The sequence below is a fragment of the Caretta caretta genome, chromosome 9 (genome assembly GCF_965140235.1).
Source record: "Caretta caretta isolate rCarCar2 chromosome 9, rCarCar1.hap1, whole genome shotgun sequence".
NCBI lineage: Eukaryota > Metazoa > Chordata > Testudines > Cheloniidae > Caretta > Caretta caretta.
The window spans coordinates 97782972-97805603 of NC_134214.1; the positions used below are offsets into that span (position 1 = coordinate 97782972).

A 22632-nucleotide genomic window follows, 5' to 3' on the forward strand; every position below is an offset into this window, starting at 1 on the left:
AACTTCGAACTCCAGACAAAGGTTATCACAGCTCCCACGATGGACAATGCTTATCTTCAGGAACAAGGTAGACCATCTGGAACATAAGGTCCCCATATTTAAAAAGGAAAAAAAGGAGGCGGTAGGTTGAGTTCTTGAACAAACTGTAAGGGCAACCCCAGATTTGAAAGGCAGTTATTCAATTACAGACTCTGCAATTAGTGGTATGTGAAATTTTTGTATTTGGAAATAGACTCCAAGAACTGTCATGGGATTTGGAAGGACCAATTTATGAAGACACAAAAAGGTAAGTTATTATACTTACATTTAAACACATTAGGAACAGAGAAAAGGATGTTGAACTAGAACTCCGAAAAGTAATGCTCTGTGTGAAATGTTAGGCAGCTAGGAATGCAGTGAGTTGGGGTGGACATATTTACATGTTCTGATCTTCTAACAAAGAAAAGCACTGATGAAGTGGAAAGATAAAGTTGCCATTTTCACTGTTAAAAATAATTCACCAAGTTTTTAAACTCTAAAACAGAAGAAGGCCAACAGAATGTTAGAAACCCAGAACTATAATCATATCTTACATTACTGATTTGTTTCACCAACCTGTACAGGAGTACCCTACTCGGGCTGGTCAAAGACTATTGGGATTTTGTTGGTGTGATTCTTTTAAAATTTAAAATATTGAATACAAAAGTTATTCCTCTCCCCATAAGATTTTCATTTCTACTTTTAATGATCAAAAAGGCAGAAAAAAATCTTCTACACCACTGTGTAGACTGTATGAAGTCTTATCTTCTAACAGCAAGTTTTCCTTGTTGTTTATTGATAATGGTCTTGGCACAACAGCTACATAATCAGCCTTCAGGCCACTGGCAGGTCTATGCTCTACGGGAGTCAAAGGCTACAGAACTGATGGTTCCTTGTTCACGCTCAACACCACATAGGAATCTTTATTAAAATTAAAGCTTAAAAACAAGCCAGAAGGGAAAGCCAACATCTTACAGTATGATGTTAAATATGGCAAGAATATATTTTAGAGGAGGATCAAGGACAAGCATATACTGACCCTTCTGCTTAATGACCTATGCTAAAAGGGAAAACAAGCTACCCCTTCCTTTTCTCCGCATAAGATGTTTATAGATAACGGCAAGTATTGAAGGTCAGTCTGAATTTGCTACCATTTTATCTGGACTTCTATCTGTATTTACTGTAGACCAGTTCTCTGGTCTGAAACATTTAATCAAAGAATGTGTTTTTTTGCTTGGCATCAAGATATACAGAAGATAATGTTTTGCTTGTATGTACAATTTAGAACAAATGATTTAATACCAAGTGCTACAAAAATATATAAACGTCAGTATGTGCCAATATTTTACTGTGTAGTAACAAAGGGAGTTGTAAAAGATTTATATGAAACAATGAAGTATAATAATTTGAAGGAGATTACAATGTTATGGCTGTATCTAGGTGTTTGTGCCAAGCTCAAGTTACATGAGCACTGATTCAGTGCCATTTTATTGGCACATACTCAAGTTCTTATTTCAGAATGACTGTTGACTGTTATATCAAATTTATCAGAAAAAATGTGTTCTGAAAAATATTAGAGCTTTGATTAAACGTCTTTGAACTTACCTTACTGGGTCCAAGTATTATTGGACCATGATGAGTAAGTGAGGACTTCTAGTATATTTTTAACAACTTTTTAAAAGGGGATTTGGACTGGGGCTACTTCACTTCTATAGCATGTGAATTAGCCCTAATAGAGAGATGCTGTGATAATGATCAAAACACTACTATTTGCAATAGCGTTATTGCAGACATCTGGGTCATTACTATGGGCAAATGTATTTTTCTTTTCTTAAAAGGAAGGATTTGTAACCAATCAAAAGGATAGACAGCAATGCAAGAAATCATTTCATGTTTCTTACAATTACACTAAGGTGTAAGTATGTAATTTTAATAAACCTTATTATACTTACATAGAGTAATAAATGTCATAATGAAAATTTGCGTTCCTTGACCCAAGAAGACGGATAACAGCATTCCCTTCCTTGGAGGTCTAAATACATCTCCATGAACCAACTTCCAACCAAATTCCTCTTGAGCATCTTCCTGCATAATAGCAACATCTTTATTAAATATACATAATTCAGCAATGAATATAAGCAAAATGTGAAACGTGCTTTCAAAGTTTGATTAACTTTCAGTTTGGCCCAAAGACAGACTAATTGCATTGATTCATCACTCACTGGTTTTACAGTCCCCTCATGGTTTACTGGAAGAAACAGGCAAGATTTATCATGAAAATGCTTGCCTTTGAGAGTGGCAGAGAAACAATGTAATTAGCAAAGATCCTCATAAGGTCAACGTGAATGTAAAGCAAAAGAAAGCATTCCATTTAATTTAACTTGGAATACAGCAATTCACATTGGTTTAAATAATTATGCTTTGAGACAAGCAAAAGAGATATCCGCCTCAGTAACAAGAACTAAGTAATGACGGGCTTTTTTGCTTTACTTCATAAGTGCAAATTTGGGCTCCCTCTGCTCCAAATATCTTCCCTGTTAATTCTCAAGTTGAGACCATTGTGTTCTTCATCATGTTGCTGTCATGTTGCTAAATAAACTAATGTAGTCTGAGTCTTAGGGAATATCAATCTGGAGGAACTAAGCAGCAGTCAACTCTGAAAAACTGGTGGTTTCCAACAAACTTGGCCCATGCTAAAATAGCTGTGCCCCATTCAGTCAAAGAGTGCTGGGTTCCCTACACATCATCCAGCCTAACTGTAATCAGTAAATATTTCCCTGGGGTGTTTGGTACCAAAATTAAACATTCACAGAAAAGAGGTGGGAAGGAAGGGAAACAGAACTGCATGACTGACAACGTCTCTTCATTTCCTATGGAACATTTCATCATCTCCCTAGTGTGAGGAGCTTTGTGTCCACCTTGTTGATAAACAATTCTCAAGAGCTGGGGGTATGCTGCAAGAGGGACTTTTTTTAATGTGTTTAGAAAACAGTTTTACAGCAAGTGTTACGTCAGCAGGGAAACAGAAACCATAGATCCAGAGTTCGGTAACATGATTATTAAGGTACAACATGGAGGAAACGCTGCCAAACTCAGTATCATAATAAATTCTCCTCCTGGACAGAAGTCTTCTAGTTACTCCTTTCCCAAAAGTACAGTGCACTTTTGCTGTGGGAGTCCACATAAATCTGGTTCTCATTTCCAAAAGCAGGAAGCTTCTATTGTCCTTACTAAGCCTTTTTTCATAAACCAGTAAGTAAACAAAGCATTGGTTTAAACGTTGTTGCCTGAAACAAATGCTTATTTTTAATTTACCAAAAAAGAAAATTGAAAAAGAAATGTCCTTTTCCAGGATGGACCTCCTAAATGCATGCCTTCTATGCCAATCCAACAGGGGACAAGGTAAATACTTTCTATTGGCACATTTGGAAAGGTTTAACCAGTGAAAGAACATGAGTTAGATTTTCCATGAGAAATTAGTCAGCAAAAATACTTTCCTTGGAAAACAGAGCAGGTTCTGGTCCCACCACCAACTTTGCTCTGAAAGTTGATGCATTGTTTGTGCTGCATGTCTGAAAAAAATCAGACCAAGCTGGGCAGCCTGAGTCCTTGTTTGTCTTATGTGAACCAGAGCACTCCCCACTCAATGGAGTTGGATTTTTAGTAAGCCTACTAAGGAGCAAAGGGGTGGGTCTCAGAGCTCAGGCTCCAGCCCAAGCGTCTGCACTGATATTTTGAGCCCCACAAGCCCAAGTCAATTGACCCAGGCGCTGAGACTCGCTGTCACAGATTTTTTATTGCAGTGTAGATGTACCCTAAAATACTGTGTTGGACTTAGAGCCACACTGCCTCTGAGAAGGTTCAACTGTTGTTTTCAGTACAACTCCACTAAAATGGGAGTTTCATCTGCTTATGCCAGAGCTAAACCTGGTCCCACCATCTGGATGAAACAGCGGTTAGACCACTATCGATAAAAATTCTATGTCCGACTGCAAGCTTGGTATTTCAAACCTGTAAAACAAGTAGGTTTGAAATATGCAATGTTTAGGCCTTAAAATGAAGAGGTTTACATCTACAACTGACGATTACTAGAAAACAATTCTCTAAATGACAGTTTTATGTCCATGAACCTCATGCTTTAGATTTAAGATGTAGAAGTAGTCCTTTCCCCATCCAGTGCAGAAATCAAATAAACCTGTTAAAAAAATATTTCATTAAGATTACGATAGGACACACGTTTATTTGTATTTTAAAAAGGAACAAAGTCGTACCAAATTCACTTCAGGTTGATTAAATTTAACCAGCAAGAGAGGCATAATGATTTTGGTTTTTACCATTACAATGGACTCACAGAAACCTACATATAGTAGTATAGAAATTCTCAGCTTGCCTTTGTAGCCATCACTTGATGCATTACAGGTTTACTTGTTAGTGTCCCTCACAAGACATCCAAGCGTGTGCACAGGCACTCAACATTAAGTTCTTTGAAATATCTGAATAGAACACACACCTCACCTTTGCTTACCCCTAAAGTTTATCCTTCCACATTAAAAGTTTGTCAAATCGAGGTGGGGAACTGAGCCTCTTAATCATATCTGCACCAAATACTCCCTTCTTTGGGGAAGCTGACATTTCAGTCAGGCCATTTATTACTCTCAAAGAGCTGATACGTCTACATATTACTTATACTGACCTCCTAGACTGCATTCAAAACTGTAGTTAATAGATTTTTTCTTCCTAGAAAAGGAGATCTAAAAACCATAAGAGTTCTACTCACAGAAGAGTCAATCTGGTTATATCTTGCAATATCTTTATGAAGAGTCCTTAGTATGATCATAGCCACCATGCCAGATAAGAAGAGAACAATTACGAGGGAATTCATTATGCTGTAGATAAAGAAAAATTCAAAGTTTCTATCCACTTTTTCAGACTTCAGCATATGCACTACATAATATGTGCACATCTGAAGTCTGAAGCACATTTTTGGATATCAAGTTTGTGTGTAAGTAGTTCTGTCAGGTATTTTAAATTTTAATGTTTTCCTACACAGAAAAAATAAATTATAATAGGACATACTACTATAACACAAAACTAGGAAAGCCCCTGCAAAGCCATTCTGCTGAAGAGCAGAGAATACTAGAGAATCTCAACCCAACTGGTTTTTGCCAAATGGATTTTATATATGAAATACAATCAAATCTATGTAATTCCATTAAACAAATTAGTTACATATTAAATATCAGATTTCATGTACGATATGTATTGCTTTTTTAGCATTTATGTACAGCACATATTTTCCTCTTTACTGTACAAATTATACATTAATTCATAAACAATAGATCTTTTGGTACATTCTCTTGCATAAAAAACCTCACTGACTATCTTTCGTATTTAACAGCAGCAGCTAATATTAAAAACAAAACTTGTACAGATAACCTCTATTTGGTAATCAGAGCAAGCCAGATGGTAATGGTAAGAAAACTGATGGGCAGTAACCTTCCAAAAGCTCTGCAGAACAAGATGATAAAGCAACCTCCATGTTTTCACTTTGCTTTTGGATACTAATGGCACATTCCTTTGGTGACATGCAATACTTTAGCTGCTCCCAAGAGATCCAAGACTGACAAAAGTTGCTTTACGTATTGAAACAAGGAAGTTCATTTGCTTGGAAACTAACAGACTTAATTTTACATGTAACAGTTACATATCCTGAAAACTGAAGGATAAGATCCTTGTGCTTCACTGCAAGATGTATTCACTCCATAAATTAAAAATTTTACCTAAACCACTGAATGTTGGTATGTGGCATAGACTCCAAAATGTAGTCCCATCTGGAAGCCCACTTGATATCATTTTCCTATAAACAAGGTGAAACAAAATGATTAAACAAAAAAAAAATGACTTTGGGGGAGTAAAGGTTTTGATGCCACTTCCTAAAGTTAGTGAGTATGCATAATCTACTTGACTCCAATCTTCATTTTACATACAGGTATTTTCCCTGCCTTATACTCTTTAATCTCTTCTTCTGACTGGTTTATTTTATGTTTTATGCTTTATTTTATGTTTTGTCCTTCTCTGTAACTTACTTTATAATGTCTATTGCCTGTAATTTTTGAATTATCTGTAATGTTTTTGGGCACAGTTTATATTGATCAGGGTTCTTCTGAGTAAAACTGTACAACATAAAATTGAACTCACCGCTTCATGTCAGTTCATCAAGCTACTCTGTGAAGTTACCATCCCACAATTTGGTAAATGGATCATGATTCACTGGATCAGATTTTCAGAAAACAATGTGCAATTTACTATTTTGGCATCCAGTTGAACTTTTGTATGCGCTGTATGCAAACAGCAAGTGCACAAATGTGTATATTTTTGCACATGCACAGGTCTGAAAGCCCAACCCTTCAAAATGGGTCAAGATGTCAGTCTATCATGGCCTCACTAACAAAAAGTCAGCTGCTGTAGAACAGAGCGCAAATTTCTGTCTCTTCAGTGTGCAGACTGCAAAATCAGACTGATAAAACAGTGGCCAAACTAAAACAATGCAGGTGCGATAACAAATCATAAAGCTATTACTATTTAAGATATGGGCTTAGTTTACTTAGTTTTAAAAGTAAATGTCCTGGATCCATAAAACAGCCACTACTGATTTTACTGGTTTATTAATTTTAAATAAATAAATAGCATTTTTTCCTTAGAAAAATGCATTCTGACTATATCTAAAGTAAAGTTTAAAGGCAGCAAACTGCAGAGAGTCAATTTTAAGTGTACCTGATATTTAAGATGTAAATAGTGACATCTGCTGGAAATACCTGAACTAGCAGGAATTATCGACTTGCTGAAAAAACAAGTGTCCCAAATGCATAATGCATTTTGTAAATTACTGAACAACATTGACATGATAAATTGCAATTTATCCTCAAGATTTAAACATATGTTAATAGACAGGAGGTTCATCCATGTCATAAAATTGGCAAGTCTAAGGAGGACTGGATAGCTTAAGGGAAAAGTGCAAGGCTCTATATTCTATAACCTCAAGGTAGGTTCAAGTTAACTTCAGATGGGTGGATAGTGAAAGCTATCATCATATGACAGCTGTATGGCTGTCTTTGCAAAAAATGAACTAGTGCTCTCAGTCCAATTCCTAGTAGACAGGTGTCTTACATCACAAAAACAAACCATAATTGCCACTTTTTAAGGTAGGCTGAACAGGGGTATCAATTTTTGAAGCAACAGGGAAACCGAACTATCCTCACACCCATAAGAGGTTACCTTTCAGATTAGGGTAAAAACACATTCACAAGTACGATTTGCTACTTACTGCCTGTGATGTATTAGGTGAAATAAGGACTGTTTTCAAAGCCACTTATCCAGTAGTTAATTTAGTGCTCGCAAGTGTCTGGGTAAAATTATAACGAAGACACTTTCAAATCAGATGGACAGCAACTCAGTTGACAAGAACTAAAAAAATATGCTCACTATGAACTCATTCATTAAAGTAGGTAAATTATAAAATCAAAAATGTCTCTAAGAAAGTTTATCTATAAATATATTCTCTCCAATATGAGGGTTGCTTAAATTAGCGATCCACTGTGAACAGTGACTATGTAGAAGAGTTACATGAACCAATAGCTCTGTTCCCTGTGTTTAGAGCCAGATCTGCAAACTTTAATGCCCAATCTAAGTTCTACTTAATTTTACTGCTGTTAACACTGAAGAACCAATGAAGCTACAGAAGAGTGATCTGGATTTCATTTCCTTTTTAACCATCAGAAAGACAGGTAAAGTTCCACTTGCAGATTAGAATTTGAGGACAGCTGGATTGCTCTGTTGTAACTGAAAGCATAATTTAACCTGTAACATTTTCATTACTGATGACACATGATCACAGAAAAACCCTGCATGGCTTTCAAACTCAGAGCTGGTAGTTAAAGCCATCTTTTTATTTGTAAACAGAGAAATTTGCTTCTGGAAGTCATTTTTCACAGTGCTCTCCTACTGCATTCTGAACTTTGGGACTGGATGTTTAATATTTTTACCTACAAAACTGCTTACATTCCCAAGTTGTTCCTCAGACATATTAATATTCATAAAACTGTATTAAAACAGTGAAAACATTTATACTGAATAAATACATAACTGCCAGAAAGAACCTGGATCCAAACAATTTAGGAGATTTGTTACTAAAACATTAATAATACTTACTTCAAATTTCACAGAATAAGTGTAGATCAAATCCAGTTTGTTTGTGAATTTACCAGGAATCTCCATAGCGGGACCTCCACAATTTAAATTGTTTTTATCTGTATGTTTGTAGCTAGCAAGACAGAAATTTTAAATAAGATTCATACCTGCTGTATTGGGTAGAGAACTTCTTCAAAATTATTATCTACTTTTTTTGTATCTTTTCCCACCAGTTTTACAATTTCTTTATTGAGAAAAGGCCTTCCGGTTCCCACCATCAAAATGGACTTCACCTCTGAACATGTGAAGGGTTTGGTTTGAGGTTTTAGAACAGGGGTGGGCAAACTTTTTGGCCTGAGGGCCACATCAGGGTATGGAAATTGTATGGCGGGCCATGAATGCTCACAAAATTGGGGGTAGGGGTACAGGAGTGGATAAGGGCTCTGGCTGGGGGTGAGGACTCTGGGGTGGGGCCAGAAATGAGGAGTTCAGTGTGCGGGAGGGGGCTCCAGGCTAGGGGTTGGGGTTCCGAGGGGGAGGTGATGTTTCCGGCTGGGGGTGCGGGCTCTGGGGTGGGGCTGGGACCAAGGGGTTTGGAGGACGGGAGGGGGCTCTGGACTGGGAGTTGGAGTACAGGGGAGGGGTGTAAGCGCTCTGGCTGTGGGCTCTGGGGTGGGGCCTGAGATGAGGGGTTTGGAGTGCAGGAGGGTGTACCAGGCTGGGACCAATGGGTCTGGAGGGCAGGAGGAGTATCAGAGATGGGGCAGGCTGTTGGGCCACAGGGCGGGGGGGGGGTGAGGGATCTGGCTGGAAGTGCGGGCTCTGGGGTGGGGATGGGGGGTTTGGAGTACAAGAGGGGGCTCTGGGTTGGGATCAAGGAGTTCGGAGGACGGGAGGGGGGAGCTGAGGGCTGGATCAAAAAGGTCTGACGGGCCGGATGTGGCCCGCGGGCCATAGTTTGCCCACCCCTGCTTTAGAAAGTTAGAGCAAACATGGTTCAGCCATTTCTGATTATGCGGATAATAGGAAAATACATCTCCCCATCATTCAACATTCTTGCATAGCCCTGTAGCCAAAACTGACATGAAGAGAAAGCTGAAATACAATGAAGGCATTGAATAGTGGCTTTTGAGTGTTAATGAGTCAGTTTTATTACCACTAAACATAAGACTAGCCATAAAGGATCAGACCAGTGGTCTATCTAGCCCACTATCCTGTCTTCCAATAATGGCCAATGCCAGAAGCTTCAAAGGAAAAGAACAGAACAGGGAAATCATCATCAAGTGATACACCCATCCCCTATCATCCAGTCCCAGAATCTGGCAGTCGGAGGCCTAGGGACACCCAAGACGTAGAGTTGCATCCCTGACCATCTTGGATAATAGCCATTGATGGACCTATCCTCCATGAACTTATTTAAATTCTTTTTTGACGCAGTTACAGTTTTAGCCTTAACCAATGGGTTCCTCAGAGTGACTGTATGTCATATGAAGAATACTTCCTTTTGTTTTAAACCTGCTGACTATTAATTTAATTAGATGACCCTCTGGGTTCGTGTGTTCTGTGAAGGGGTAAATAACACTTACCTATTCACTTTCTCCACACCATTCATTTTTACTTTCAAAAAGTAAAGTCAGGAAGATACATCAATGTATTCAAAGATTTACAATAATCAACAGAGCACAGACATTTCTTCAGAAAAACTGAAATTGTTTTATTTCAACTGTAATTTCTAGTTTCGCTACCCATGGTTGAAGACACTGAAGCATATTAAAATGGCGTGTACTAGTAATTACCTTTTTGGATCCAGTCTTGCCATTACCAGTCTTGCTCCAGGCCAGCTTTCATCTTTCCCGCTATGGTACATGATTGTAATGTCAACATGGTTGAAGAGGTAGAAGGTGTCCCTCTTGTGAAACTGAGACTGCAAAATATTACATGTTTGAAAAACATTTCCAGTAGAGAGGTAATACTGTAGTCAAAGATCCAAGTACTCCAAAATAAAAGAATACTGGGGGCTGAGGGGCAGACACAGAAGGGGTGGAGGAATGAGGAGTATTTTGTATATTCTCAAAATAGACATTAGAAAGATAACAAATCTACAAAAAGCAAAGAAAATAACGGTAAAGAATAAACTTTGCATTCCACAAGGTTTAAAACAGTCTACATCAGTCTTGCAAGGTCATCATAAGACACTCCAGTCCAGATTTAAAAGTCTACTCCCTCTATTATCTCCATGTAACCCACACTAACTGTAGCTCTTTGTCCCTCCTCTAATGGCTACAGCAGAGGTCCCCCAAACTGTGGGGTATGCCCCCTAGGGGGCATGGAGGAACTGGGGGGGGGGGGCGTACAGTGGGGCCCAGGCCAGCCCATGGGAGATGGGGAGGGAACACCACCCAGCCCCTTACCCCGCCCCCAGCTCTGCTCCAGTCCCTGGCTCCCAGCCCCACCCCTGGCCCAACTCCAGCCTTGGCGCAGCTCCACACCTGGCCGTGGGCCCGGCTGTCGGCCCCCACTGCAGCGACACTGCAACTCCATTCCCACCCCCAGCCTCAGCCCCTGGCCATGGCTCCGTCCCCAGGCCCACTTCTTGCCCCAAACCTACCCCCAGCTGTGACCCTAGCCTCAGCCCCCTTACTCCTGTCTGAGTCATCCTCCCACCACAAGCCACAGTCCTGCTCCTGGCCACGGTGGGATGCAGATAGGGAGGGGGCAGTGACCCCCAAAAGTTTGGGGACCACTGGGCTAGAGCATAGAGATGTGAGTACTATCTCTAACCTAACATGTGGTTCTTCAGCTGAATAGTCTATTACTCCTGGGGGAATTCTGCATCACTATGCTTTTGCAGAATTCATGGCCCCTGCAGATTTTTGCTTCCCCACAGAAAAATGACTTCTGACAGGAAAGAAAAGGGAACCCGCAAAAGCGGTCATGTACCCCCTCCCTGGCAGGGCAGGCAGGTTGGTTTGGGCACCCAGAGCAGCCAGTAGAGACATAAATCACCGCCAGGGGGACCTGGGTAGTCATGCACATGTGAGAGAGAGAGAGACATTCTGCCCTCTCGTTCGCCACTGCAGCACGCTTGGCGTGGAGGGGCAGGACTTTGGTCTGTTTCTGAAGAGGCAGACGTGGGACAGGCTCTGTTCCCTCAGACAGAGCAAAATGTAGTAGCCTGCCTGCTTAGTTAATTGTTCCCATTGTTCTGAGTGAATTCCCTCAGCAGTATAAAACAGTGGTAAAAATATTAAGGCTCCTTTACCCTGCTAGAGTGATGTAAGGGAGCCGTATCGTAAAGGACAATTTGGCCTTATAAATGCTTAGTGACTAAATGCTTTAGTGATTAGAACTAGTATAAATTTTTGGACTGAAAAAATTTCCTATCATAATGTGTTCCATGAACTGTTTACTACTAACCTTTCTGGAGATACTCAGTAGCCAGTATAAATTGTGAGTTTGAGTCCCCAGCCCTCACTTGCTCTTCAGTTGCCTATCATGTAATACTGAGCATATGGCTGCATATATTTGTTGACTAATAACTAGAAGTAAATGGTCCATACTAGCTACATTACTATTAGACAAAGGGGGTTTGGTGATTTCCCTCCAATGCTCCCCACTCCCATTCTCCATCCATTGTATTGTAGTTTAAATAAATTACTAAAATATTTTAGATCTATCATTCAATTTCCTCAGATGACCGATCCAGAGGTGATGTTAAATTTACACTAGCAAACTTTCTGATCATTAATCACGATTGGTGCCTTTCCACTGGCAATAGCCATGATGGAAGCTGCAGTGCATATCAAAACACCTAGTTCTGTAGCCATAATTAGCCACTGGTAATAACAATGCAGCGACTTTTTTTAAAACCCCATACTGAGTCCCCTCTATTCTATAGCTTCCATCATTGCAGCTCCAGGAGCAATCGCAATAAATGACAACAATGAAGTTTACTATGTAGACAAAGCCTAACATAACTAAGTCTGATTGAACTTTCCTTTCTGCCCCCATTCCCATTTCCTTTCTGCCCCCATTCCCATTTCCTTTCTGCCCCCATTTTTTCCCCCAAAAGAGGTTTGGTTTGCTAATAGCTTGTCCCAGAAAGTGTTAGTGAAACTAACAGTTAGCCTCAGTTTCAAAATGCCTTCAAAAACACTTCCATCTCACTCCAACCCACTTCCCCAGCATTTCAATTATTCTTAGTAATGTGCCTTGCACCCAGAAAGATTACCTGAATTTTCCAGTAAAAATGCCCTCTTCCTCTCATACTTTGCTGCAGATTAATCTGTCATTATTCTGAAAGCACTCAGATCAGTATTCTTCTAGGATTCCAACAAAAGTAACATTGGGGAGTTCTAGTGTTGAAATATCTGATCCTCTAAGGTCCAGGGACTCTGGAGTCTTTTCCTTCCCCAATGATCAAAATCCTTGTATTATTGGCATAGTGCTAGTTTTCGAACATTTTGCTACAACTCTCCAGTAACTATGTATTTAGTCACTGGTTTGTTTTCTTTGGCATTTTGTGCAGTTTAAGTATTCTAAATTAAGGGCTTTGGAGGCACTGAAAAATTAGATATGCAGTAGCCCTGTTGGCATATTCTATTATCCCTCTTTAAAAATTTTTTTTAAAAAAGGGGGGTCACACGCAATAATTGGTTCTAAATTTAGGTAGGATGGAATATGTATTTTGGTGTATTTTTAAAATATACTGGAACGATGCATAGCATTCTACCACCTTTGCAATTTAAACTTATAGGCATAACTACTGTGTTCTTCTTTGCCCATATGACAGTTACTTCTCTGGCACAATGCCATATAAATATATTTAATCCATTCATCTATACACAGACATTACCAGGCTATGACATCCACTGCTGCAGAAGCACTGTACAGCAGAGTTAGTGCTTTATCCAAACATGTGCACTTTATAAATAGGCTTGTATTACATACGGATCTCTCTGGGAAAATCATCTGGTACTTGTGTATCAAAAACCCAGAGAAGTTTAAGCTTTGGAGTTTTCAACTTGCTATTTTTGATTCAGTCAATATGCATTTACCAGCCAATTATTAGGTCTATTACTGTACATATTTAATCCACAAAATATTGTTCTCTTGATGTATTCACGTATGAGCCCTGTTATCATAACAGCATTACTGTGACATCAAGTTTACAATATTCCCCTACACTACCCCTGGAGGAATACTGCGCCACTGCACGGGCGCAGAATTCATGTCATCCACAGACTGCTTTGCTTCCCTGCAGAAAAATGACTTTGAGAGGAAGTAAAGGGAAGCCGCAAGAGCAGTCTCTCACCCCCTGCCCCCAGCAGCCGGCACAGACGTAAATCAGCCCGTGGGCGGGGGGGACTGTGCATGCGTGTGGGGGACACGTCAATCACTACCGGGGGGGGAGGGGCACAGCTGGGCGTGCATACATGCGAGCAAATGAGAGAGAGACACACACACATACACAGTCCTTCTAGCTCGCTATTGTGACATGCCCAGCATGGAGGGTCAGGGCTTCGGGATGTCTGGAGGTAGGTGTGAGGCAGGCTTTGTCACCTCATGCAGAGCATAATGTACTCCTGGGGGAATTCTGCATGACTGTGCATGTGCATAATTAATGAGTCACGCATATTTTTATTTTTTTTGCGCAGAAAAAAGTCTTCTGCTAGAACGTTGGTGCAGTTCCATATTTTGCAGCCCAGAGGTCGCTGTGGCGCCAGAACAGAGCAGCAGCTCCCAGACAGCTAGGGAAGAGAAAGAGCATGCAGATCCTTCCTAGCAGCAGGCCCAGTCAGGAGAGAAGGGCTATTGGAGGGGAGGGGGATGATAACACGGGACAGACAGAGTGGGGGTGCTGGGGGGTCAGACAGGGGCTCATAAGGGCTAGTGGGGGAGGACATACGGGGGCAGGGGCTGAATGGGAATGGAGGCACAGGGCCACAGATAGGAGGGAGGTGCAGGGCCATGTGAGCAGAGGGGAAGGGGGTGCCGAGCTACAGCAGGAAGTGAGTGGCTGAGTGCGGGCACAGACACACAGGGAGGGGATGCAGGGCCACATACAGACAGGGGAATGGCTGAGTGGGGGAACAGACACATGGGGATGGGAGGGAGGGGCAGGGCCAGATGGTGGGAGTGGGTGTCTGAGTGGGGATGTAGGGACCCATGTGGACAGCGGGTCCAGGACACATGGGGACAGGGCAGATGTTCCTGATTGAATGGGAGAGGCTAGGGGTCAGCCAGGGTCTGAATGGGGAAAGCTCCTTAACAGTCCCTCCCCGCCCCATAAAAAAACAAAAACAACAACAACAACAAAACAAACAAACAAAACAAAAAACCCACTGTTCTGTACTTTTCCCACCCATACCCAACAACCCTCCAAGTTCAAACCCAGGCTCCTTCAGAGCAATTACTTCCCTCTTCCTCAGCTCCTCCATTACCCCTGAATCCCCCAATCCTTTGCACTGCTTCTGATGAGTGCGGGAAATACAGCTCTGTATTGTAGTTTAAATGAATTATTACTCAGAGTTCAGTATTAATATGCCTAGTAAGGAATTTGTCAAAAAAACATTTTCTGAATCTTTTCTATGAATCGTTACAGACATACTTGTTGACAGGTATTTTGAAATAAATTACAAAAAATAATTGTGATGTGATTATATGGTGTTATTTTGACAAATAAAATATGCAGAATTTTAAAATATTGTGTCCAGAATTTTTAATTTTTTGTTGCATACTTTATTTTTTGGGGACAGAATTCCCCCAGGAGTAATAATGTAGCAGCCTGCTTGCTAAGTTGTTTCCATTGTTGTTAGTGAATTGTTCCCATTCTTAGTGAATCTCCCCAGAAGCATAAAACAAGTGTAAAAGTTTTAAAGCTCCTATACCCTGCCAGAGTGGTGTAAAGGAGACATTGTAAATGACAGTGTAGCCTTATAAATGCTTAGAACTGGTCTAAATTTTCAGACAAACTTTTTCCAGTCAAAATGTGCTCCATGAACTGTTTACTTCTGACTTTTCTGGAGATAGTCAGTAGCCAATATAAACTGTGAGTTTGATACCCCAGCCCTCACTTACTCTTCAGTTGCCTATATCTAATACTGAGCATATGGCTACATATATTTGTTGACTAATAACTAGAAATAAAGGATCAAACCTAGCTACATTATTATTATTAGACAAAGGGGGTTTGGGGATTTTCTCCAATGCTTCCCACTCCCATTCTCCATCCATTGTATGGTAGTTTAAATAAATTCCCAGAATTTTAAAATATTGTGTGCAGAATTTAATTTTTTGGCGTTGAATTCCACCAGGAGTACTAAACACACTTGCTGCTAACAATTATTTTCTCCATCAAAGCAGGGTTTGACAAGTCTTTTCACAATTCTGACTAAACTACATATATTTAACTGCCATTTTTGAGTGTTATACATTTGTCAACAAACACATCAATACCTGTTTCTTGGTGTTTTCTGGAAGGTTTCATTCCTAGTAAGATCTTGCAATAAGCTGCATGCAGCACGAGCCCCATTAAAGTCAGTGGGGTTCTGCATGAATGCAGGGATTTGCCTGCATGGAGCAGGATCTGGGCTCAGGTTTCAAAGCACTACTGCTTCTGAGTTAGGGAAGTGGCAGAGGAGCATATGGCATTGACTTTGTCAGAAGAGAGAATGTTTTTCCACCCTTACGGAATTTGAAAATCTGCACAGATTTTGCCCAAACTTGATTAAAAATTCCCCTCAGCCAGAGCCTAAACATGAAGTTTCGTCCGAAAATTTCAGAAAGTTTAAATCCATGCTATACCAGGAATTCATGTTTGAAGGTATTTTGCACCCTTAACTATAGTGTTTACTACAAGCTGCAGCAGACAACCACATAATGTATATAAATGAGGAATGTTTGATTACATATAGGTGTGCTTACCTTTGTCAATGGACATACTGACAGGTTTCAGAGTAACAGCTGTGTAAGTCTGTATTCGCAAAAAGAAAAGCAGTACTTGTGGCACCTTAGAGACTAACCAATTTATTTGAGCATGAGCTTTCGTGAGCTACAGCTCACTTCATCGGATGCACGAAAGCTCATGCTCAAATAAATTGGTTAGTCTCTAAGGTGCCACAAGTACTCCTTTTCTTAATGGACATACTGTAGATCTTATTTAACTATATTTGTGTTTTGTATATCAAGCCTGTTTTACACTCTGTAAGCACACGGTTATTTATTAAAAACAAAAAAACATGACAAAGACTTATGAGGACATGACCCAAACACTACAGCTTTGTAGCTAGACCCATATCTGGCCATATTAAAGAAATAAGCTCTCACCACTTACATCAAGAACGCAAGCATCTTTAACTCTGCCATCTGTAGTAATAAAACATCCTATTGGAAATCCCGGATTACAGTACTTGTGTTCATCTTCCACTTGATAACACCATGTTACAGGCATATTATCAATAATCCTAGGCAAAGAAATTTTAAACAGGCAACTCCTTAGTAAGAAATATCTAATTATTCCGTTATTTTTAAGTTATATTTCATATGTAAATAAAAAACAGGATTTTAGTTAGGTCTCAAAGAATAATATGTTACAGGACAATTACTGGAGAGAAGATAAAAAGTGTCACCTCTCAGAACAACTCATTACATTATGCTAATTTTCATTTTGCTGTTCACAGTTCAAAACAGGATATGTCTGAACTCACCAGTGATGCTGATAATTCAATTGCATTCCTTTCTTCAAAAAAGCCAGTTTATTTTTGTCATCACTTTTTTCTGGGTCATATGATTTTGTACAAGCTATCTTGCAGGTTTCCGCTTTGTTAAACGTAAACTGTTACCAAAACACACACACACACAGAGCAATTTTAAAATTTTGCTCTTAAAGTACCTTTTTAAAAAGCCATTATTTTTCAATCAAAGTCTATTTTTAATCTAGATCCTAGCCTATCCCACTAAAAAGAATTCTTGAAGCCAAAGTTTGTTTCATATCAGTAGTTTCAACTCAGTTTGAGAACCAGTGCTTATGTACAACCTATGCAAAATATTTCATCTGTACATTCCTAAAAGCACATAAATCTCTACAACAATTAGAATACTCCAAGTAAACAACTATTTGAAATGTTAACCATAAGGTTTTTAAAAATAATCCACTTGCAAATTGATAAAGTATTGCACCAGTAAAGAGATCACATTAGCTTTACTTAGCACAGTGCATCATGAAATTACCCATGTTGCCAACAATGCCCCTTTTGTATACTATGGTTTAATTTCAGCTGCTATAGAGCATGACGACAAACCATGAGGCAATGCTGGCAAATTTCAGCAGCACGGTAGACATTTCCTGCTGAAGTGCACTTTTCCATTAAGGAAGTGTTTTCACACATTTATATTTCTAATCTGGTTTTACAGTGTGGTTAGAATTTATAGTTGTGTTAGTTAACACATGTTACAATACAATTAAAAATCCTAGAATATAAGCCCTAAAAGCAAGAGAAAGTTACTGCTCACAAGTATTCTGAATGGCTTGTGGGCCATTTTTAATATTGCCACATCACACCAATAGCTCTACCAAATTGTGTGTGTAAGGGTAACTATACTGAGGACCAAACTGACCTCCATAATAGGTTGTCCAAAATTTTGCACATGTGTACTTGAATAATCTCTGTAAAATATACAGTTAAATACTCTTGGAAAAAATGTATTAGCAGGTTAGGATGGAATTCTCAATTCCCATGCACTAAGTTAACAATGACCAAGATACCGATTTATAGTGATAGTACAAAATCCTTAGTTGTTATCTCCTTGCTTTCTATCATCTGATTATTACTGAAGGAGAGATTTTTTTTAAGACTGTAATTATCAAGTGTAACCAGAATAACTTTGGATGGCTAGAATAACCTTATATGGTGATGATGCTATTCTTTCTCCAAACAGGATTTGTCCAAGATTTTCGGAAGGTCTTTTTTCTCTCTCATCTTGACAGAAGTCAAAACTGAAAAAAATTAGAGTCTTTAATATTAATACATTTTAGGCTGAAATTTACAGTTTCAAAATAAATCAATTTGTTAAGCTATATCCTTGATACAGGAGTTTTCAGGAGGTGTTTTTTTTTTTAAACCAACAATCCTTAGTATACCATTGAAAGTCTGACTCCAAATGCAGACAGATTAGGTACAATTCACTGCACAAAGTAACTTTTTTAATCAGTCACCAACGCACTCCATAGTTCAAGCAATATTGTTTAAAATATATACTGTAAGATTGTAGTCAAAGTTCCGTTTTCAAACTGCAATTGAAGTAAGATAAGTTTCAGGCTAAAAGAAGTAAGAAAATCATACAAAGCACTATTCATGTTCCTTCCATGACATAATGCCAAATGAAGAATGATTTTTAAAAAAAAAAAAAGATTCCTTACAGATGGAAAATAATTAACATGGCAAGTGTGTATATTCTGTAGAGGGACAAATCTGATGGCTTTTATCCCAGTATGCAAAAAAGATCCATTCACCTGTCCAGAAGTTCTCCTTTACTTGAAACAGCTAACGGTAGGGAAATATAACTATTCGTGATCTCTGTGGGTACATCTATGTTATAAAAACACACTTGAAAATAGTGAATAAGAAGCTTTTCCTAACCAGTGTGTGAGCCGAGGCCATCAATTTCTGCAGCATTTAATGCAACACCTGTACTGTTGTCTTACTGAGCCAGCCTCCAGTATCTCTGCTGCTATTCATTGCTTTTCCAAGGAAGAGCATAGTAAAGTTTACAAGAATACCACTTGTTATTCCCCAGTGCGTTCAGCAGTAACATTTAAGAATCACACAAATTTCTCATTTCTACTTGGCAAAGCTACCAGCATCAGCAAAGGCAGGCAGTGACATTCTTGAGAGAAAAGGACCAAAAAATCCCCCCAAAAAACTAAAAACAGAGGCTGTGGGTGTAAGAGTAATGAAGACCTCCTTCCTCTTCACAGCATCCAGGAGGCACTGGGAGAAAAGAGACAGAAAGCTCTGGTCTTACAGCAGATAGTGGGGTGAATTTCAAATTTATCAGCTATCTAATAGATGTCTACACAGAATTCCAAAGCAGGACCCAGGGACAAAACCCCAAAAGAAAACCCAGCAACTTCCCCTCTTTCCCAATAGTATAGGGGTAGAATTACTTAGCAGGACATAGCTAGTGAACCCTTATAACTGATAACCCTACCAATTGTCATCTTTCATACCTATCTGAGTAGTAGGCTTACTCCTCCAGCTAGCAAGTGTCTGACAGTTCTTTCAACATATTGAATCAAGTTACAAATCACATTACTTTAGTTTATACAAATATAAAGGCGAGGATAGAAAACATACTTTCAAACACTCCAGAATCGTACTATAACGTACTTACGCATCATATTCATAAGGTAGAACTGATTCTACTGAGTCCAGTCTATTCACAAAGAGCTCAATTTTTGACTAAAAGAATGAAAAAGAATGTAAGCAACATACACTGTAATACAAGAAAAGGCAACAGGGCTTTTACCCATGTGAGAAGTATCTTAAACTAGTTAAACCCATTCCAAGTTTAGAAAGACTCTTTTTTTATCCTTTACACTTTGCTGTGCAGTGCTAGGAAGACTCATGTTAAAGACCTTGACTAAACTAAAAATCTTTGCAGTTTTCCAGTCGTAGCACAATAATAGCTAGCACTAGTCACTTGTGTAAACACCAGTGCAGACAAAACTCAGGTTTTAAAAAACAGTGGTTAAAAACTCTCTACCTACATTAGCACTTACCAGGCTGCTAGCATAGCCCAGCCGCACCACTGACTGAAAGACAGGTATCAGGTTTTCTAGTAGAATGCCCACTTTGCAGAACTGAGCAGGAAGTTCTCACATTTTTATGGCACCACATCACAAAAGAAACTGACAATTTTTCAGCACCATATGGTCTCTAATGACAGCAGAAACCAGCATGTTGTTTGAAGGGCTCAATGGCAGTAAGACACAACATCATAATGCACAAGCAGTCTTGCCCTTCCGCCAAGTTTCCATAGGTGACAAGTTTGAAGCAAGAGGATTTCTGGTCACCTAACAAATGGTTGGAAATATTTTTAAAAAAAATGTTATCATGCACACAAATGTGTGGATAACACCTGGTTTTAAAGTGTTCCCAGAAACTCAGATCAATGGTCCACCTAGCCCACTATCCTGTCTTCCACAGTGGCCAATGCCAGAGCCTTAAAAGGGAATGAACAGAACAGTGCAATTATCAAGTGATCCGTCTCCTGCGGCCCAGTCCCAGCTTCTGGCAGTTTGAGGCTTAGAGCATGGTGTGCATCCCTGATCATCTTGGATAATAGCCATGAACCTATCTAATTTATTCTGAACCCAGTTATAATTTTGGCATTCACAACATAACCTGGCAATGAGTTCCTCAGGCTGTGTGTTATGTAAACAAGTACATCCTTTATTTTGTTTTAAACCTGCTGCCTATAAATTTCAGTGGGTGACCCCTGGTTCTTCTGTTCCATGAAGGGGTAAATAACACTTCCTTATTCACTTTTGTTACACCATTCATGATTTTATAGACTTCTATCATATTCCCCCTTAGTCATCAAAGCTGAACAGTCCCAGTCTTTCTAATCTCTCCTCATATGGAAGCTGTTACATGCTCAATCTTTTTTGTTGCACTTCTCTGTACCTTTTCCAATTTTAATACATCTTTTTTGAGATGGGGTGACCAGAACTGCATGCAATGTTCAAAGTGTGGGCATACCATGGATTTATAAAATGTCCTTATAATATTTTCTGTCTTATTACCTAGCCCTTCCCTAATGATTCCTAACATTGTTAGCTCTTTTTGACTACTGCTGCACATTGATTAGATGTTTTCAGAGAACTATCCACACTAACTTCAAGATCTTTTTCCTGCATGACAACAGCTAATTTAGCCCTCATGGTTTTCTACGTACAGTATGCTATTCAAAGAAAAGCTGCATTGTATGACAGATCCACTGTTCCTCTGAGAGCCAGCTTGCTCTCACCCAGCACCTGGCCAGGGTTGACAGGCAGATTCAACACCTTATCTGCACCAGAGATGCTAAAAGCCATGGGATGTATCCCCGTCCTAAAAACCCCACCACAGGAAAGAGAGAACTGGGTGTGAAAGGGGTGGGGCTCTCTCCTCCCACCACAGCCACTTGCTGCCCCATGAAGGGGCTGCCCCAAGGATCCCTAAATTTGACCACTGAGAAAGGGTCATCACCCCCCTCCCTTATGGGCCCTACTCCATACCCAGCTGGGCACCCCCTACACCCCTCCCACCCACACATACCCCAGGCACAGGGCCCTACTCTACAGTCACCAAGAAGCCCCCTACAAATCCTCCCATCCCATCCACACAGGACCCTGCTCCGCACCCAACGACGCGTCCCCTACAAACCACCCCCCGCCCCATATGGGCCCTACTCCGCACCCAGCCGGGGGCCGCCCTACAAGAGCCCCCCTGCCCCCCAGCCCTTCGCAGGGTGCCTCAAGCCAGGAGCCCCCACCCGCAGGGCTCCCCAGCGTCCCCTGACAAGCGATGCCCGCCCCCAGCAGCGCCGAGCCCAGGAGCCCGGCCCAGCCAGGGAGCCGCGGGCGCCCACGCAGGGCTCCCCGCGGGCCGCTCTCACCTGGCAGCTCTCGCTCTCCTTGGCGAGCTCGCAGAAGCTGACGGGGGCCAAGCCGGGCAGGTAGAAGGCGGCGCAGAGGGGAGCCGAGCAGCCCAGCAGCAGGATCCCGGCAGCCAGCAGCCTCATCGTCCCGCCTGCTGGGAAGGGAGGAAAGCCCGAGGCGGGACCCGACGAAGTTGCACCCAGCTCCAGCGCAGGGGCCGAGCTCAGCGCCTGGCCGGGCGGCGTCACAATCGCGCTACCCGGCGCCTGCGCGCCTCGGCCTCCTGCCACGGCACCAGATGATGAGGCCCCGGGCGCCATCTTGAATGCGGGCAGGGTAATCCGTGGGGGCGACCCCGTGCCTGAGGCGAGAAGAAGGAACAATGGCCCCGCCCACCCGTTATGACGTTAAGCGCCTCCTCAGGTGGTTGCCTGATACCTTCCTCTAACCGGGGGGGGGGGGGGAGGGGAGGTGAATGCCACAGGCAATGGCTGTGGGCTCTGTCCATCTCCCCATTTGCTTCCCTTCCACCCCCAGCCCAAAGAATAGCCTCAACAGGGTCCTTGCATCCCCAGTGCACCTTTCTCTCTCACCTCTGCCCTCACATCCCCACAGACTCCTACAGCACCATCTCCTCATTTCTGGGCTCACAACCCCATGGCCCTAGGGCACCGTCCCCTCAGTTCTGTCCTCACATCCCCATGTCCTCATAGCACCATCCCCTCATAACTGTCCTCACACACAGCACCACCTCCTCAGCTCTGGCCTCGCACCCCCATGGC

At 41.0% G+C, this 22632-nt stretch overlaps 1 protein-coding gene across 1 annotated transcript in view; it reads right to left on the bottom strand.

Annotated features, from left to right (window-relative positions):
* The window catches only part of LOC125642887 (transmembrane 9 superfamily member 2), a 41401-nt gene extending 19216 nt beyond the window's left edge, over positions 1-22185 (bottom strand). Inside the window, exons 1-10 of the mRNA XM_048864808.2 lie at positions 21868-22185; positions 19600-19667; positions 18109-18202; positions 16914-17041; positions 16541-16670; positions 10002-10129; positions 8227-8338; positions 5799-5875; positions 4796-4904; positions 1971-2103 (exon numbers count right to left, since the gene is read on the bottom strand). Coding sequence (XP_048720765.2) covers positions 1971-2103; positions 4796-4904; positions 5799-5875; positions 8227-8338; positions 10002-10129; positions 16541-16670; positions 16914-17041; positions 18109-18202; positions 19600-19667; positions 21868-22170 — 1282 coding nt within the window. The 5' untranslated portion in view covers positions 22171-22185. The remainder of the gene's footprint in view (positions 1-1970; positions 2104-4795; positions 4905-5798; positions 5876-8226; positions 8339-10001; positions 10130-16540; positions 16671-16913; positions 17042-18108; positions 18203-19599; positions 19668-21867) is intronic.
* Between the last annotated feature and the right edge of the window lie 447 nt (positions 22186-22632).